Source organism: Aquarana catesbeiana, linkage group LG04, assembly GCF_042186555.1.
Source record: "Aquarana catesbeiana isolate 2022-GZ linkage group LG04, ASM4218655v1, whole genome shotgun sequence".
NCBI lineage: Eukaryota > Metazoa > Chordata > Amphibia > Anura > Ranidae > Aquarana > Aquarana catesbeiana.
In genome coordinates, this window is record NC_133327.1 from 84,580,715 (window position 1) to 84,601,482 (window position 20,768).

General features: G+C 42.2%; 1 protein-coding gene across 1 annotated transcript in view; it reads right to left on the reverse strand.

Annotated features, from left to right (window-relative positions):
- DDX1 (DEAD-box helicase 1) overlaps positions 1-20,768 on the reverse strand; it is a 70,151-nt gene that overhangs the window by 12,586 nt on the left and 36,797 nt on the right. The window contains exons 13-19 of the mRNA XM_073625352.1: positions 19,156-19,294; positions 17,355-17,415; positions 12,822-12,920; positions 12,606-12,695; positions 10,972-11,160; positions 3,911-3,962; positions 3,515-3,661 (exon numbers count right to left, since the gene is read on the reverse strand). Coding sequence (XP_073481453.1) covers positions 3,515-3,661; positions 3,911-3,962; positions 10,972-11,160; positions 12,606-12,695; positions 12,822-12,920; positions 17,355-17,415; positions 19,156-19,294 — 777 coding nt within the window. The remainder of the gene's footprint in view (positions 1-3,514; positions 3,662-3,910; positions 3,963-10,971; positions 11,161-12,605; positions 12,696-12,821; positions 12,921-17,354; positions 17,416-19,155; positions 19,295-20,768) is intronic.

Genomic DNA, 20,768 nt, shown 5'->3' on the forward strand with positions numbered 1-20,768 from the left:
TACATAACAGATGTAATAGCCATTCTGTATGAGCTATTTGGGTATGATAAGGATCATTGGAAAGCTTTTGTACCTCTATCTTGCACAGAAGTCAAGAGAGAATTGGCTGTAGGGGGCTAGACCTGCAAGGGACAAGGAGGCCTTTAAGAAGGCTTCAAAAAATGTATTAACAGAACCCTGAAAGAGGGTACATCCTCAAAGAAGGAACTGTAGGGAGTTTATGAAGGACTGAAATTGCAGGATCCTTTTCTAGAAGATACATTTCATCAAAAACCTTAGGAGTGAACATCCTTTCAGCATTAGGCCAATCCCCATGTAGTATTCGTTTTGATTTTGTCAGCCTCTTAAGTCCCTATAGGGACTTGTTTTGGTTGTGGAGAATCAGGTGCTACTAGGCAAAGACAAGTGTGGTCTGCCATTGCTAAAGTGAGGGAATCCCTGGTGGGGTAGCCACAGAACTGAATGGGGAAGGACTAGGGTTTTGCGTGTCAGGAATACAGGAGCTATGATAACCCAGATGCTGACCATGTTTCTTGTGGTTGTGTTTCGGTAGCAGAAGTACAGCAAATGTACTGTGTGCATTTTTTGTGAATATTGCAGGCGAAAGTTTTTCAGCTGGAATGGGAGTCCAGATGGGAAAAAAAATTAAAAAACGCCAAATTTAAAAATCAGTAGATTTTGCTAAACAATAAGCGGCCTAAGTGAAAATTTATGCTAGCAATACACCAGTCTAAAAATAGTTTGAACGCGTTTTAACCACTTAAGGGCCAGGCCTATTTTTCAGACTCGGCGTTTACAAGTTAAGATCATTTTTTTTTTGCTATAAAATTACTTAGAACCACCAAACATTATAGATTTTTTTTCGCGAACACATCAGAGAATAAAATAGCGGTCGTTGCAATACTTTATGTCACACCGTATTTGCTTAGCAGTCTTACAAGCGCAACTTAAAAAAAAAAAAAAAAAAAAAACACAACAGTAAAGTTAGCCCAATTTTTTTTATATTGTGAAAGATAACGTTACGCAGAGTAAATTGATACCCAACATGTCACACTTCAAAATTGCGCCAGCTTATGGAATGGCAACAAACTTTTATCCTTAAAAATCTCCATAGGAGACGTTTAAAAATTTCTACAGGTTACATGTTTAGAGTAACAGAGAAGGTCTAGGGCTAGAATTATTGCTCTCACTCTAATGATCGTGGCGATACCTCACATGTGTGGTTTGAACACCTTTTTAATATGCGGTTGCGACTTATGTATGCGTTCGCTTCTGCGCGCGAGCTCGGCGGGACGGGGCACCTTAATTTTTTTTTTTCTTATTTATTTAGCTTTTTATTTATACACTGTCTTTTATGGAGCCGAGCGGGGGACATCTTTCCCTCACTCAACATCTAGGCGCTGAGGGGAGCGGACGCGATCGTCTCCACCGCTACCGACGGCTCCCGCCCCGATAAAAGTGATCTTGCGGCGAATTCGCCGCTGAGACTTTCATCTGAAAGGTGACCGCCGGCCATTTTTAAAAATATCGAGGTTATGGCAGCTAGCTGCTGCCATAACAACAGTATTTAACGCCAAAGTAACGACGTATAATGACGGCGGGTGGTCCGTAAGTGGTTAAAAAAAACTAACACACGGTCGTGAGAGCAAACAATATGGCCATCATGTAATGACCAAATTTCAAACAATAAATCGTTCAATGGACATAAATGAATCAGCTTCTCATTTATTTTTTGCTTCTTGGTCACATGAGTAGTACCAACAGTACATTCATTAACCTTTCAATCATCCATTTGGCAGAAGTTTTCCAAACTTTTCCTTCGATTTTTTTGGCTAATAAATATCATAACCGATTTTTGATTTGTGCTCATTAACTGAACAAAAAAAAAAAAAAAAACGAACTGTCCAAATGACAGATTTTCAAATGATTTTTCGTCTAGTGTATAGGCAACCCTTATAGTGTAGCACTACCACAAAATTCCCTATTTCAGTGTGCAGGAAGTAAATAGCCAAGAACAGGTCCCAAAATACAGCATAAACCTGTCTTACCTTATACACACTGCTGAGCCCTTCCAGGCTTCGCCCATCATGGGTCTGAGAACCATTGAGATAGACCACAGCCCTGGATTTTTACAACATCATGTTACTAACTACACACATACCAAGGAGAGCACCTATTACAGGATGCAGTGTCTAAAACAAACATTACAGGCTGGCCCCACAGGTCCAGGTACATTTCCCAAGGTATAACACCAAGGGGTGCTGATCAGGAAACTGCTTTAAGCCCAGGGCAATAAGCAGTCAGATCTTGATAGAACAGTTAGAAAAGTGGTTAGCACTTCTGCTTATCAGCACTAGGGTCGTCGGTTATAATCCCAACCAGGACACAACCTGCATGGAGTTTACTTGTTCTCCCTGTGCCTGCGTGGGTTTACCCCCACACTCAAAAGACATGCTGGTAGGTTAATTGGCTCCTGTCTAAATTTGCCCTAGTATGTGCATGTATGAATGCGAGTTAGGCACCTTATGCCCTGTACACACAGTCGGATTTTCCGATGGAAAATGTGTGATAGGACCTTGTTGTCGGAAATTCCGACCGTGTGTAGGCTCCATCACACATTTCCATCGGAATTTCCGACACACAAAGTTTGAGAGCTTGCTATAAAATTTTCCAACAACAAAATCCGTTGTCGGAAATTCCGATCGTGTGTACACAAATCCGACGCACAAAGTGCCACGCATGCTCAGAATAAATTAAGAGATGAAAGCTATTGGCTAATGCCCCGTTTATAGTCCCGACGTACGTGTTTTACGTCACCGCGTTCAGAACGATCGGATTTTCCGACAACTTTGTGTGACCGTGTGTATGCAAGACAAGTTTGAGCCAACATCCGTCGGAAAAAAAATCCATGGATTTTGTTGTCGGAATGTCCAATCGTGTGTACAGGGCATTAGACTGTAAGCTCGTTGGGAGCACGGACTGATGTGAATGTATAACATATATGTAAATTACTGCTTAAAGGGACAGCACTACAGGAGTACCTGTAATAAATAAATGAGTGTGTATTGGCGCAGCCACAGTGTATCTGGCATTCCACTTTAAAGAAAACACAGTAGCCAATGAGAAGGTAGTAACCATGTAATGTTAAAAACCTACAACCTCTGTTATCTTTTACAGCACCGCAGAAACTCCAAAACCAGTGGTGCTTCGCTATGCAATTGCTGACATCAACTAGGAAGTTAATTTTTAGATCTACCAACTCCCACTCCCCATGCAATATACTACTGGCCCAGCAATGTGATGGCCAGTCTATCTGATCAATCCTGGAGCAAGCAAGGCAGGACGAGGAAGAACAAATTTGGTGCGAGTTTTAAAAACATGAATGTCATGTGAATAGGACTTGAATAGGTAAACTGTGTTTTAGCAAAATATACTACAGTAATGATTTCATTTGATTATAAACATTTGCTGCCATTCTCTATATAGGAAACGCTGCTACTAGTGCAGTTATTACCTCCTCCATACTGTATAAAATATTGCTCCATGTTATCACAGTCCAGCTTGGTTCGGCAGAAGATGATGGCTTGGTCCATGTTGTGTTCTTTGATGGCACGAATTGTGTACTCTCCCTTCAGGATCTTAATGGCTTCGGACATGGTTTCTGGAAAAAGAGAACAGAAATCAGTTATGGATTCCATAGTGACTTTTCTCCCATATGCTGCTGCATATAACAAAGGGGGCTAATTTACTAAGCTATAGCTACTGGTATTTGTCATAACAGCTTTTGTGTTGTGACAACCAATAAGGATTGAAAAATAGAAGTCACATGGTTAAAATTAAATCGCTATGACAAATTATAGTTATAGCTTAGTAAATGGTGCTTATTGTGTTACAAGACATCACACATTACCTGGGGAGCTTCCTCCTGGTCTAGTGTTATCTTTATCGTGGACTCCATCAGTCTATGCAACAAATAGTATTTAGAGAAAAAAAAAAAACAATTAAATGAGAACTTCATTGCAGAGAAAAATCAACAGTGAACCCACATTATGGGCCAATTCACAATACGTGCAGTGACAGATGTTTTACCTAACGGTAAAACGTCTGTTACTGCAGCAAAACAATCATTTCCTATGTTCCCCATTTACACTGCACCGCATCCTAGTGCTGTGGTAAAATGCAGACATTCCTCATTTTATCGCAGCGCACCAGCCCAAATCGGAACATACAAATGTAGCGCAGCGCAGTGCATCGCGTAAATGTATTTTATGTGATAGACCAACACAAAGTGGCACATAATTGTGAAGTGGAAGGAAAATGATAAATAGTTTTACATTTTTTTACGAATAAATATGTGAAAAGTGTGACATGCATTTGTATTCAGCTCCCCTTAGTCAATACTTTGTAGAACCACCTTTCACTGCAATCACAGCTGCAAGTCTTTTTGGGTATGTCTCTACCAGCTTTGCACATCTAGAGAGTGACATTTTTGCCCATTCTGCTTTGCAAAATAGCTCAAGCTCTGTCTGATTAGATGGAGCATGTCTGTGAACAGCAATTTTCAAGTCTTGCCACAGGATTCTCAATTGGATTTAGGTCTGGACTTTGACTGGGCAATTCTAACACATGAATATGCTTTGATCTAAACCATTCCACTGTAGCTCTGGCTGTATGTTTAGGGTCGTTGTCCTGCTGGAAGGTGAACCTCCAACTCCAGTCTCAAGTCTTTTGCAGACTCTAACAGGTTTTCTTCTAAGATTGCCCTGTATTTGGCTCCATCCATCTTCCCATCAACTCTGACCAGCTTCCCTGTCCCTGCTGAGGAAAAGCATCCTCACAACAAGATGCTGCCACCACCATGTTTCACAGTGGGGATGGTGTGTTCAGGGTAATGTGCAGTGTTAGTTTTCAGCCACACATAGCGTTTTGATTTTAGGCCAAAAAGTTCAATTTTGGTCTCATCTGACCAGAGTACCTTCTTCCACATGTTTGCTGTGTCCCTCACATGGTTTCTCGCAAACTGCAAACGGGACTTCTTATGACTTTCTTTCAACAATGGCTTTTTTTCTTGACACTCTTCCATAAAGGCCAGATTTGTGAAGTGTACGACTAATAGTTGTCCTGTGGACAGATTCTCCCACCTGAGCTGTGGATCTCTGCGGCTTCTCCAGAGTTACCATGGGCCTCTTGGCTGCTTCTCTGATGAATGCTCTCCTTGCCAGGCCTGTCAGTTTAGGTGGACGGCCATGTCTTGGTAGGTTTGCAGTTGTACCATACTCTTTCCCTTTTAGGATGATGGATTGAACAGTGCTCCATGAGATGTTCAACATTTGGGATATTTTTTTTATAACCTAACCCAGCTTTAAACTTCTCCACAACTTTATCTCTGACCTGTCTAGTGTGTTCCTTGGCCTTTATGATGCATTTTGTTCACTAAGGTTCTCTAACAAACCTCTGAGGACTTCACAGAAAAGCTGTATTTATACTGAGAATAAAGGACACATGGGTTGACTCAATGTACTAATTAGGCGACTTCTGAAGGCAATTGGTTCCACTAGATTTTAGTTAAGGGTATCAGAGTAAAGGGGGCTGAATACATATGCACTGCACACTTTTCAGATATTTGTAAAAATGTTTGAAAACCATTTATCATTTTCCTTCCACTTCACAATTATGTACCATTTTGTGTTGGTCTATCACATAAAATCCCAATAAAATTAAAATTAATTTTTTGGTTGTAACAGGACAAAGTGTGGAAAATTTAATGGGGTAGGAATACTTTTTCAAGGCACTGTACGTATTATACACTTCAAATAATGCTTCTACAAAATTTAAAAAAGGGAGCTGTGTGATGCGCCGATTCATGCACCACACTGCCCCCTAGTGCAGCCAGAAACACAGAGTGGTGGAAAGGTGAAGCGCTCCTGCTGCACTGCGTTGCAGTATAAATTGACCCCAAATTAGCTTATGCCCAGCTGGTATTGCTATATTTTAGATTGCAAGTCCTAGAGATCCCTGTACTGTAGTTACCTCCCTCAAATCAAGAAGCCTGGATGCCCAGATCACATTTAGCTGCTTTAGCATGCATCGGTTAATAGGACAATAATTATGGCTAACATGCTTACCTGAAAAATGAAATGTTTTTCTAAGAAATTAACCACAAATGTTAACCACATTTTTTTTTAGTGCAAACTGCAAAGTTAACAAACTGTACTACTTTCTCTATGGGGAAGGGGAAGAAGGGGTGCAGGGTGCGCAGAGAGAGAGAGGGGAAGAAGATAGAGATTTAGGGAGAGAGCCTGGAAATCAAATCAGGACAGCACAGACCCAGGGTAGACTGTGCCACCGGTGTGACCAAGGAGCCCTTGAAGAGAAGTCACACTTCTTGCTACAGTGCCCCAAATACTCAGCTGTGAGAAACACTCACCGTCACAGAATCTTAACTCTCATCTCAGACTTCACTTCTATAAAAGACTTTTTTTAAACTTGCCATAAAAGTTGTATTAAACCCAAAACTGTAATATTACAGCTTACCAATCATTAGATGTGGTGGCTGCATTCGTTTTCTTTTATTAGGCTCCCCCCCCCCCCCCCCTTAGTTTTCACCTGGTGATCTGGCCAGTAACACACCTCCTGTATTAAGAGCTCCCACCCTCTGGATGAAGGAGAACAGAGGCACCTTTGGATAGCAACTTTGTAAATCTGGGGGATGGGAGAGTATTAGATGTACTAGCAGATTTAGATACACTAACAAATTGAAGCCAAACTCCAGCTAACACTTTACAAGCAGTTACAGAAAACAGTTGCTTTCCTTTCGGGATAACAGTTTTACATAAATAAACAAAAGCTGATCTTTGCAAGCACATCTATCAGTGTTAAATGGTTTGTCTTATCTCTGTAACTGACACATTATGCTGGAGCGCTTGTTGTTTGGAAAAACAGACTTGCTGGAAGGATCACCAGGTGAAAAATTAATAAGACTAACACTAGACTAGTGTATAACATATATATATATGTATATATATATATACACTACCGTTCAAAAGTTTGGGGTCACCCAAACAATTTTTGTGTTTTCCATGAAAAGTCACACTTATTCACCACCATACGTTGTGAAATGAATAGAAAATAGAGTCAAGACATTGACAAGGTTAGAAATAATGATTTGTATTTGAAATAACATTGTTTTTACATCAAACTTTGCTTTCATCAAAGAATCCTCCTTTTGCAGCAATTACAGCATTGCACACCTTTGGCATTCTAGCTGTTAATTTATTGAGGTAAGCTGGAGAAATTGCACCCCACGCTTCTAGAAGCAGCTCCCACAAGTTGGATTGGTTGGATGGGCACTTCTGGCGTACCATACGGTCAAGCTGCTCCCACAACAGCTCAATGGGGTTCAGATCTGGTGACTGTGCTGGCCACTCCATTACCGATAGAATACCAGCTGCCTGCTTCTGCTGTAAATAGTTCTTGCACAATTTGGAGGTGTGTTTAGGGTCATTGTCCTGTTGTAGGATGAAATTGGCTCCAATCAAGCGCTGTCCACTGGGTATGGCATGGCGTTGCAAAATGGAGTGATAGCCTTCCTTATTCAGAATCCCTTTTACCCTGTACAAAGCTCCCACCTTACCAGCACCAAAGCAACCCCAGACCATCACATTACCTCCACCATGCTTAACAGATGGCGTCAGGCATTCTTCCAGCATCTTTTCATTTGTTCTGCGTCTCACAAACGTTCTTCTTTGTGATCCAAACACCTCAAACTTGGATTCATCCGTCCACAACACTTTTTTCCAGTCTTCCTCTGTCCAATGTCTGTGTTCTTTTGCCCATCTTAATCTTTTTCTTTTATTGGCCAGTCTCAGATATGGCTTTTTCTTTGCCACTCTGCCCTGAAGCCCAAAATCCCGCAGCTGCCTCTTCACTGTAGATGTTGACACTGGTGTTTTGCGGGTACTGTTTAATGAAGATGCCAGTTGGGGACCTGTGAGGCGTCTGTTTCTCAAACTAGAGACTCTAATGTGCTTATCTTCTTGCTTAGTTGTGCAACGCGGCCTCCCACTTCTTTTTCTACTCTGGTTAGAGCCTGTTTGTGCTGTCCTCTGAAGGGAGTAGTACACACCGTTGTAGGAAATCTTCAATTTCTTTGCAATTTCTCGCATGGAATAGCCTTCATTTCTAAGAACAAGAATAGACTGTCGAGTTTCAGATGAAAGTTTTCTTTTTCTGGCCATTTTGAGCGTTTAATTGACCCCACAAATGTGATGCTCCAGAAACTCAATCTGCTCACAGGAAGGTCAGTTTTGTAGCTTCTGGAAGGAGCTAGACTGTTTTTAGATGTGTGAACATGATTGCCCAAGGGTTTGCTAATCATCAATTAGCCTTCTGAGCCAATGAGCAAACACATTGTACCATTAGAACACTGGAGTGATAGTTGCTGGAAATGGGCCTCTATACACCTATGTAGATATTGCACCAAAAACTAGACATTTGCAGTTAGAATAGTCATTTACCACATTAGCAATGTATAGAGTATATTTGTTTAAAGTTAGGACTAGTTTAAAGTTAGCTTCATTTAAAAGTACAGTGCTTTTCCTTCAAAAATAAGGACATTTCAATGTGACCCCAAACTTTTGAACGGTAGTGTATATATATATATATATATATATATATATATATATATATATATACACACACACACACACACACACACATAAATATAACAGTATACTCAACTCTGTTGTTGCAACAGTGCACAAATACAGGGTAATTCACCATTAAAAGGAAAAAATAATAAATAAAACATTTTTTTTCCCCCACAGAAGGCAGCAAAGCCGCGAATCAGTGGATCACAGATGCAATGTCCAGCTCCTGTACATTCTCCCTCTACGAGCTTTCAATTAAAAAAATTGCAGGGAGGGCCAGTTCACACCAGATGCAGTTCCATGCTTTTTTTTTTCTGCATTAAAATGCATGCACGGTGTTTTCCATGTATTCCAATGGCTCTAGGTTCACACCATGCAGTTAGTTTCTGGTGCAGAAACTGACTGCATGGTGTGAACTAGAGCCATTGGAATACATGGAAAACACTGTGCATGCATTTTGTACAGAAAAAAAAGCGCACAGAACTGCATCTGCTGTGAGCGTAAATGTAATGCGAGTGCTCGCATTGTCCATTGAGAACTACACACCATCTGCTGTGGTGGAAGATGGGACTTGTAGTGTATTCATTCATCAGATCACTGCGAATAATTGATGTGATCATTCAGACAGCACAGCTGCGCGGATTTTAAATGTAACAGCAGCTGTAGGGAAAGGAACTCTCGCCAACAGTCAGAGAGAAGGAGGAACTCAGAGGTGAAGGGGGCTGAACATGTTACAGCCTAAATATGGGTGTAACTTGTTCTAGAAGGTGAACTTTACCTTTAAAGTGAGTGTAAAGCTTTGATTTTTTTTTTTAAATAACAAACATGTCATACTTACCTCCACTGTGCAGTTCGTTTTGCACAAAGTGGCCCCGAACCTGGTCTACTGGGGTCCCTCGGTGGCTCTCACGGCTCCTCCCCACATCAGATAACCCCCTAGGAGAAGCACTCTCCCAGGAGGTTACCTTGCAGGTACGTTCCCGGGTCCATCATTCGGCGTTCATAGACGCCGAATGTAGGACTCGTCACAGCGTCATTGGATTTGATTGACAGCAGCGAAAGCCAATGGCTGCGCTGCTATCAATCTATCCAATCAAGAGCCAAGAACCCCGGGCAGGGGAAGAGCGCGTCTCCGCCGGGAGAAAATCCAGGGCTCGGGTAAGTAAAACGGGGGGACTGGTCACTGCCAGGAGTTTACAACCCCTTTAATCATAGAAGAGGGATCTCTACATTCTTTTTTGTGAGCAGATGGTGAAAATAGCTGCACAATATGTTACAGCAGGTCATAGTCACGGGGGAACAACCGTGGACTTGCATATTGCCCACATGGACTAAACTCACATCCCTTTTTATGCAAGTCAAACCTGCATAAATCTTCCACCAGTTTTAATGCATATATAGGGATGATTTACTATAAATGGAGAGTACAAACTCGGTTGCAGCTTTGCACAGTAGCCAATCAGGGTCCAACTTCAGCTTGTACAAATGAAAGTGATTGTAAATGATTACCTTGTAAAACAACCCATTCAGTTTAAAATAGAAATGCAAGGCAAAACATTTTTGTATAAATATAAAAATACATTATAAGTGATCACATTCCCTCTATTCGCAATTGCATAAGAGCTGGGGGGAGGAGGAGCAGCAGCACACTGTGCTTCCCAGTGAATGGCTGTGCAGGAGGGGGGGTGTCAGGACAAGTCTGATCATTGGAGGAGAGCACACTGAGTTCCCAGCATAACTAGAGAACTGACTACAATGTGCTCTCCTGCTTGGTGTGGTCAGTTTTTAATAGGAAATCAATGGGCGGAACACCAGGGATTTCACATAAAGGAAGCAATACAAAGAGAACAGGATATTTTCTCATACAAGCACATGGTACAGCAGACATATCAGGAATATGAAGTTTTGGGGTAACAAATGTTTTTGACAAAGAAAAAAAAATGGAAGGCAACTGGTTTCTACACAGAACTGCACCAGATGTTGCACTCTCCAGTTTTAGTAAATCAACAAGGGGTTTCTAATCCATCTCTATGCTATCCAAAACTTAAAAAAAAGAAAAAGAAAAAAGGATTTGACTTTAGGTATACTTTAATAATAATGTCCTAGGACTTACTCCTTCCACCCCGAGCTGGATAGCAAAGCCAGAATTGGGATGACAGCCCTGAGGCTTGCACATGAAATGTCAGCAATAACAGATCCCATATTTCGGGCTCTTTTTTTTTTTTTTTGAAGGAATTAATATAAATCCACCATTGTCTCTCATTTTTTGAGATTCAAGTGTCTAAATAAATGATATACAGATCCCCAGGAGCACTGCACTTACTCGGATATGTTTGCTGCCCAGTCGCTCCCACAGTTTATCCTTCTTCGGGTTGACTGGCACAACAACATGATGAACGGTTTCAGGGACAGAATCTTCTCCTTTCAGATCCACCCAGGTAGGGAAGTGCATGATTTTCTCAGACAGTTTCTTCACATCGAACGAATGCAGAGTGGCCGAACACACGATCACCTGAGCAGAACAAAAAACTTAATACATGAACTCAGGCTTTACATCCCTGGCAGAAAAATGTACATGTCAGTATTCCTTTTGTAGAGTTAGTGAAAGACGCATCTTTATTTTGCTTGAAAATTCCCATTCAGATCTATCTCATGTCTGCATAATGAAACTATACAGGAATCAAAACCACTGCAATTCATTCATTGCATGATTCTCCACAGACTCAACAAGTCTGCATAAATATACATAGGTGCATAAGGCTGGCCATACATTATACAATTATATTGTACAATTTTCCAAAACCATATAATGAGGTAAAACCTAAACACTTTCAATCTGTAAGCAATCAAGCAGGCCCTTGCTCTACATAGTTGAAGGTAAATCTAGAATGAGAAAATTGTTTACAGTTAATAATGAGAATTTGCCATCTGCTAACCTATTTACACATCAGAGAGGTTGTGGTACCACTTGTGCGTCTTTGAAGCAACCTCAGAATCACTTTTCAGTGAGTTAAGGTCAGGCTCTGACCAGCCCACATCTTTTTTTTTTTTTTGGCATGACTGTTTAATTTCTCCGATCTGCAATATTACGATGACCACTGACAGGTAAAGTGAACATAGATTATCCCATGACAATGGCATCTGAAAGTGTGTGGGATATATTATGCAGTAATTAACATGTTGGCCCTGAAGTTGATGTGTTGAAAGCAGAAAAAAATGGGCAAAGCGTAAAAATTTGAGCAACTTTGACAAGGGCTGAATTGTAACGTCAGAGCAACTCAAAAGCTGCAGCTCTTGGGATGTCCCCGTTTGCAGTGGTCAGGACCTACCAAAATTGGTCCAAGGAAGGAAAACCAGCGAACCGGTGACAGGATCATGGGTGGCCAAGGCTCACATGGGAAGCGAAGGCTGCGAAGTCCAATCTAATAGAAGAACTTCTATAGCCCCAATTAATTTAATGCTGGTTCCAACAGAAAGGTGTCAGAACACACAGTGTATTGCAGTTTGTTGTGCATTGGGGCTACGTAGCCGCAGATTGATCAGGGTACCCATGCTGACCCGTGTCCACAGCCAAAAGTTCCTAAAATGAGCACATGAGCATCAGAACTGGACTACAGAGCAATGGAAGTAGGTGGCCTGGTCTGATGAATTCAAGAATGGTTTGAGGAACAGAACGAGTTTGAGCAGTTGACTTGGCATCCAAATTCTCTAGATTTGAATCCAATCTAGAATCTGAGGGATGTGCTGGAAAAACAAGTCACATCTATGGTGGCCCCATCTCACAACTTACAGGTTATTAGGTATCCAATACTGACTGCTTGATGCCAGTTACCACAGCGGTCTAGTAGAGCACTAGATACCTTCATATGTCTAGTGGAGTCAATGCCTCAATGGGTGGGTGGTCAGAATGTTAAGGCCGATCGGTTTTATACAGCAGATGTTTGGCCCTCGTCTTACCTGCAGCCTTTTCCCATCGGAAGTGATCTGGGGAATTTGTTGATGAATTCTGTTGATGAAGTCTGAATATCCCTGAGAGAGGAGGCCATCCTACAACACAGCACCAGAGAGATCAGCAAGGAGAAAACTAGACACCACTATAGAACAAGACATACATCATTAGAGAGCACCAGGACATTGGCATAAACCCACTGGGTAAAGAAAGTGGCAACTTACAGCTTCATCGAGCACCAGGAAGCGCACTTGTGACAGGTTCAGTTTTCCAGTTGAGATGAGGTCATCAATTCTGCCTGGAGTGCCCACTACAATATCCACCTATTGGGAACACAAGTAAAGTTTGTATCAAGTGTCAAAGTAGACTATTCCTGACACAAGAACAGTACTTCTAAGCAACAATATCATCTACAGCCATTTGCAACATCAGATGATGATGATTGTCAAGCAACTACTGCGGTGTCAGTTTGGGCCCTTCCATTCAGATCAGCAGGAGATCTGAGCTGATTCTCCTGCTGATCGGAGCAAAGGAGTGGATGACAGGTTCTTGTCTGTTCAGTTTATACAGAGTGAACACTCTGCTCTATATGGGTGGCTGATGTCATTTTACACCCGGCTACATCCAATCCAGTCCACCCAAACGGAAGAGGTAGGTGGGTGTAAATGGACACAAGTCTGCTTACACCAGCTGATCCATAAGAACGCATTGATCTTTTGATCAGGTTCGCCTGAAAAACTGAAAGGCGGGCTTGATCGGATCGCCAATGTGAAAGGGCCCTTTATCTGAAGTATATCTATACTGTAGAAGTACTGACAACACCATATAAATCCAAATGCCCAACTTTGCTTGGCAGAGGTTCTAATGCTTCCTTACTCAAAAAAATAAAAGGTTTTGGCTGCTTGCCATGTTTCTTTTTGTGAAGGAACAGGAAGCCACTCAGCACAGAGCACTTCCCATTCTTCACTGTCCAGTGCAGCTGAGGCTCCAGAGAAAGACTGAGGAATCTCTGTCCTCAGTCCCTTTCCCTGTCTCAAAAGTGAGACATCACAGGTCTGTTTAGACCCTTGAGATTTAACCAAAGCCCCCCCCCCCCCCCCCCCATTGAGGCTCCAAAAAAAAAACCCCACACACACACACACTTGTTTGCGTTTTGGGGTGCATACCCTAATGCAATAGGCTAAGCGCCTACTGTATGCAAGATCGGACATTGTTATTATAGAGCAGCCTTTTTCAACCAGGGTGCCCTTCAGGGGTGCCTGGGCAAACTGCCTAAAAATTCTTAAAAAATGTATACAAGGCAGCAGGTGGATCAAAAATACAGGTATAGGAGCAAAAACTAAGGCTCATATATCTCCCAATTACAACAATTATGTCATTAGATAGACAGTCTCATTTGATCCATGTAAGGAAGGAGGGGGGTATATTAGGGAAAGTTGGGGAATAATGTCCAGTGACTCTTAGGGCTGCCGTCATAGGAGAACAGAAACCAGGTTTCAAAACTGCAGAAAAAGACAAGGAGAGAGGCGCCTCTAAGAATAGATGTTTGTAAACACTTTAATTAGCATACAGTTAATTTAATTAGCCACCCCTACCCCGAGTTCCAAGCCTCGTTTTGACCTTTGAGTTCCTCCACAGCAGCCAGGATCCATCCGCAACGGAGCGACACTCTCTCAGACAGCACCGGAGCAACACGGATGGAGGGAGCAGCCACCTAGACTTATCATCAGGACTGAAATGCTCATGATACTTCTTCCAAATGTTAGTGCATAAAATGTATGCCAATTAAAGTGTTTACAAACATCTACTCTTAGAGGCACCTTTCTCCTTGTCTTTTTCAGCAGGTGGATCAAGCCTGCCTATTAGTTACACAAAGCCATGGCTTTTCATTATGCACCATTACAACTTTCTAGACACTGGCATCCTAACAACCAATGACATCATCAGTTAATATGGAGAATGTCTTTCGCCTCCACAGCACCCTTATTTGACCCTCCCATGCCCCTCTCCCTCAGCACTGGGGTCACATTAGCTGACTGATGGAGAGAAATTGAGGAAGAGAAACATTGGAATACTATTCAGTACCAGTGTGCAAAAGTGTATTTGCTTTAGAAGAATAAATCTCCTCTAATTTTGGGCCTCCCATGTGTTGCTGCATTAAGTAAAACTATTAGAATCATTTTTTACATTTTAGATTTCTGTGCCTCGAGACTGTCCATAATTTCAAAGGGTGCCTTGACTGATAAAAAGGTTGAGAAACACTGCTATAATGCATGGGAATGCATCAAGATTAAAATAGAACTAAACCCATCAACTTAATAGTTTCAAAAAACAGTTACATTCCTGGTATGCTGGGAATGCCAACTAACACATTGGATGTGCTCTCGAACACACTGTCAAACCATCCAATGGCTGGTGTCATAACTGATCACATGTGCAGCACCATGACAGTTTGCAAATCAAACAGAGGCTAAGATGGCAGCTTCCTTGGCTGAAAAAAATAAGCGGTTTAATTCCACTTTAAAACAACCTGAGCAGAAAATACACCAGCTGACTTAGCAGTCCTACTTGGATAATAGAGGGCATTCTTTTTTTTTGAAAAAACTATCCCTTCCTTTCATGATTACAAGTAATTAAAAGCTGAACTCCAGGCAAACCGCTAAATGAAATAGATAAAGCAGTTTTACATGCCTGAGGATTTGTATTCTTGCCAAGCTAGTGCTGAGATTTATGCAGCTCTGTCACACAGTGCAGCCCTGACTAGCAGGGCAAAAGATCAGACTTTTTTTTTTTTTTTTTTGCTGCAGTTAACCAACCCAGATTTTGTCCCTCTCTCGGCCTGTGAAAGAGCAGTGAAGGAGAAGCAGCAGACTGATGAACTCTCCTTTGTCACTCTGCTCTCTCCTCCTATCAGCATGTTCCTTGTTAGCACCTGAACACAGCAGTACAACAGACTGGCTCTTTGTACTACATTCCCCTCTTCCAGCATAAACTCTGCTGAGAGTGGATTGCAAAAGGCTGATACCAGGTTCCAATCAGGTAGTTAGACAGCTTGGATTTAACCACTTCAAGTCCAGACACTTTCACCCCCTTCCAGTTTCAGCTTTCAGCGCTGTCACACTTTGAGTGACACTCAGTCATGCAACACTGTACCCAAAATACATTTTTATCATTTTTTTTTTTTTTTTGAGACAGAGCTTTCGTTTTGGTGGTATTTAATTGCCACTGGGTTTTTTATTTTTTGGTATATAAAACAAAAATATACTTATAATTTTGAAAACATAATTTTTTGTAAAAATAACCCAAAACGTTATATTATTTAGTCTGGTTTGAAAGTTAGAGAGTCTACAAACTATGGTATGCTGTATGGCAGTGATCAGGACGCTGGTATGGAGTATGGTGGCGATTAGGATGCTGTTATGGAGTACGACGATGATTAAAACGCTGGTATGGAGTAGGACGGTGATTAGGACGCTGGAATGGAGTATGACTGATCAGGAAAACGGTATGGAGTATGGCGGTGATCAGGACACTGGTATGGAGTATGGCGGTGATCAGGATGCTGGTATGGAGTATGACGGCTATCAGGAAGCTCATATGGGTTATGACGGTGATCGGGACGCCGGCATGGAGTATGACGCTGATCGGGACACCGGTATGGAGTATGACGCTGATCGGGACGCCGGTATGGAGTATGACGCTGATCGGGACGCCGGTATGGAGTATGACGCTGATCGGGACGCCGGTATGGAGTATGACGCTGATCGGGACGCCGGTATGGAGTACGACGGTGTTCAGGAAGCCGGTATGGAGTACGACGGTGTTCAGGAAGCCGGTATGGAGTACGACGGTGTTCAGGAAGCCGGTATGGAGAATGGCGATGATCAGGAAGCCGGTATGGAGTACGACGGTGATCAGGATGCTGGTATGGAGAATGGCGATGATCAGGAAGCTGGTATAGAATATGACGGATATCAGGAAGCTCATATGGGTTATGGCAGTGATCAGGACGCTGATGTGGAGTATGTCGGCGATTAGGATGCTGGTATAGAGTGTGGCGGTGATCAGGACACTGGTATGGAGTATGGCAGTGATTAGGACACTGCTATGAAAGGGTGGCGATCAGGATGCTAGTATGGTGGCGATTAGGATGCTGGCATGGAGTATGGCGGCCATTAGGACACTGGTATGACATTGTGGGTAATCAGGATGCTGGTATGGTGTATGGCAGTGTTACTATGAAAATTGGTGACAGGGGCTGGCTGCACTCTTTTTTGGTCTTCCACTAGGGCACTCATCAGAAACACTGGGGCAGGCTGACACTGCAGTCAGTGTATATGCACTGTGACAGGCTGCTGTACACTCACAGGCTGCTGCAACGTTTCTCTCTGCACTCACAGCTGATCTGTGTGAGAGCAGAGAGAACCAATGTCTACATTCGGTTTCCATCGAGTACTGGGTCATTGCTGTACAGACCATGTGATCACCCGGACACAGCGGTAATGTGATCCGCTGTGTCCAGGAGACACACCAATCACCGGGTTTCCAGGTGTGTAATCTGTGAGCCGCCAGTGCTGGCTGCCATACAGCTACGTTAACCTGCATTGGCGTGGCCTATAAATGGGAGAGAGAAAGCGGGGGAAAAAAAAAGAAAAAAAAGAAAAAAAATACATTTATAATAAAGTCTTTTTATCTGCCTGGAGTTCAACTTTAACAAAAATAGCACTCTGAAGAAGAAAAAAAAAATGTAAACATACCCCACTCTCCAGCATGGCCAGTTGCTCCTTTGCTGCTACTCCACCAATAATCAGGAGCTCCCTACATAATACAATTATATTATCATCATCTTTTTAAACAGGTGTTTTAATTAAACAATATTCAGTCAATAGAAATAAAACAAACTTTACCCATTCCCTCAAAGCTCCCTTTTCATGTCCCAAATCTCAGTTCCAATACACACAATAGTGATATGGCGTGACAATTCATGCTCATCTCTTCTCTTCAAGTTGCATTAATCCCAAAACCAAACATATATTGCAGCTTACCAATCATTATACACGATGGCTGTATTGGTTTTCCCTCTGTTTTCACCTGGTGATTTCCATTAACGCACCTCCTGTATTAGAGTGCCCTCACTCTGGATAAGGGAGAACAGGGGGCACATTTGGACAGCAGCAATGTGGGTCTGGGGGGGATGGGAATGTTTGATGTACTAGCAGATTGAAATACACTAACAAAATTGAAGCCAAACTCCGGCTTACTGTGCACTTACACAGGCAGTCACAGCAACTTTTTTTTCTTTTGGGATAAAGGTTTTACATGAATAAATAAAAGCCGATTACTGTAAGCACCCCTGTCAATGGTAAATTGTTTGTCTCAACACTCTAAGGAATACATTTGCAGGAGAGCTTGTTCTGGTGAAAAACAACAGACTTACTGGCTGGATAAGGAAATGGAAATAAAGGGAAGGCAGCCTAAAAAAAAAAAGAAAACAAATGCAGCCATCACATTTAAAGGGGTTGTAAGAATGCATTAAGGTGATAAACCTTCTGTGCTGCAGCAGTGCCCCAGGGTACCCCTTATACTTACCCGAGCCCGGTAATTTCCATGACGGGAACAAGCACACCAGCTCCGGCCGGTGTCTCGTGTCCCGATTGGATATATTGATAGCAGTGCAGCCATTGGCTCCCGCTGCTGTCAATCCAATCCAATGACGCAGAGCAGAGTCCTGCTGTGTCTACGGACGATGCCGCAGGACACGGGAGCGCACCCGCACAGGTGTCCGTAGAGCGTTTCTCCAGTGGGACACTTAAAAGGAGGAGCCAGGAGCGCCACGGAGAGACTCCAGAAGAGGATCGGGGCCACTCTGTACAAAACCAATTGCACAGTGGAGGTAAGTATGACATGTTTGTTTGTTTTTAAAACTGAACCTTTACAACCACTTTAAGAGTTGAAAATGTTTGCTTCTGGGTTTGTTACCATTTTAAATCGCTTCTAAATGAATGATAAATAATGCAATAGGGCCATGTGTAAAATAGTAAGCATAATACACAAAAGTGTAAGGTGTTGTCATAAGGAGCTGAAGCAAAGGATATATAACAAGCAGTCATTGCTTTGTTCAGAGAATAAGGGGTAAAGGACATTCCAACCTGCAGATACTTCATGCATACATATTAAATGACTAGAAAGCAGGAGCTATTAATGACAGGCAAGATCTGATACACCTAGCCAGATGTCACTTTGTTTTTAAAATGTAAGCAGGCAGGTTCTCTGTGTGTGTAGGCTAATCTTTTTATTTTTTTTTTTTAGAAAGGATCTCATTAACAGTCCCTATCTACATTTTGGAATCTGATGAAGTAGGGGCAATCCAACACTGTAGTAGACGTTTATAAGCCAGCAACAAAAATCTACGTATAGGTATTTGTACATCGGACGGAATCTCCTCACTATTCATCAGCCCAAGTAAACAATTTAAAGTCAAAAGCAAAATTAGTGTGGCACATGATTATTTTTCAGCTGAAAAGTGTAACCGTTCACAAGCCTGCCCATAGTGATCACCTCAGCTTTGGGTTGTCCACATATTTCTTGAACTGCTTGACGTTATTCAGAGTCTGCTCCGCCAGCTCCCGGGATGGTTCAATAATGAGGGCTTTTGGTGCATTAGGCAGATTCTTTGCCTGACTCACTTGGGCACTCCCTGAAATAAAACACCACATAACAGTAGATGTCAGTAAACATGGTAGAATAACATCAGACTTAGAAAATAGTAAATACAGGTGTAAAGGAAAGACCCAAATCCTAAAGGGTCGTACTTATGGGCCATATATCGGGCAACATCAGCCAGTTCAATAGAAACCGGTAGATAGTCAGCCCGTGTATACAGCAGCCGGTCTTACAGAAGCTAAAAAGGAAGATGGAGGCCACTGTGCTCATTGGGACCTTCAATGAACCCTTCCCCAGATCTGTGCCTCGATACAGTCTCGGAGGTCTACAGACCATTCCTTGGACTTCCTGGCTTGGTTTGTGCTCTGACATGCACTGTTAACTGTGGGACCTTATATAGACAGGTGTGTGCTTTTCCAAATCATGTCCAATCAACTAAATTTACCACAGGTGGACTCCAAGTTGTAGAAACATCTCAAGGATGATCAGTGAAAACAGGATGCAACTGAGCCCAATTTTGAGTGTCATGGCAAAGGCTGTTAATACTTATGTACATGTGATTTTGTTTTTTTATTTTTAATAAAACTGCAAAGATTTCAAACAAACTTCTTTCCCGTTGTCATTATGGGGAATTGTTTATTTAATTTTGAGGAAAATAATGAAATAATACATTCTTGAATAAGGCTGTAACATGAAATGTGGACAAAGTGAAGCTCTGTGAATTCTTTCCGGATGCACGGTATGTATGGCGATTTTTGCTTTACAGGTCTAGATAGGTTAATCTTATGCCGCATACACACGATCGGAAATGCCACCAGCAAAACTCCGATGAGAGCTTTTTGTCGAAAAATGCGACCGTGTGTATGCTCCATCGGTCTTTTGCTGGCGGAATTCCAGCCAGCAAAAGATTGAGAGCAGATTCTCAATTTTTCGGTCGGGAAAAGTTCCTATCCGAAAATCCGTTCATCTGTATGCAATTCGGACGCACAAAAATATCACGCATGCTCGGAAACAATTTGACGCATGCTCGGAAGCATTGAACTTCATTTTCTCGGCTCATCGTAGTGTTGTACGTCACCACGTTCTTGACGGTCGAAAGTTCAGAGAACTTTTGTGTGACCATGTGTATGCAAGGCAAGCTTGAGCTTGGCTTGCATACACAAGTTTTTTCTGATGGAAATTCCGATCGTGTGTACGCGGCATTAGATTGTGGCTGCAAGTAGATTTAGAGATTTTAGTTTTAGGCTGAATTTCTACTTTAAGTCGTATAAGAAATTACAACTCCGCAGTGATTTGCAGAGCACACTTCTGGCCCACCCCCCAAAAGACAAAAATCTAATGAGCCTACTAGAATCACAAAGCCTCCATTTGGGTGGAAGTCTACAAACCTGCATGTAGGTTTACAGGGAGGGGGATGGACCAAAATGCACAAAGGAAACCGGGAAAACACAAGCAGAGCACATTAGCTCACTGTAAATTGTGTCTAAGAGGGGAATGACCCCAGGATC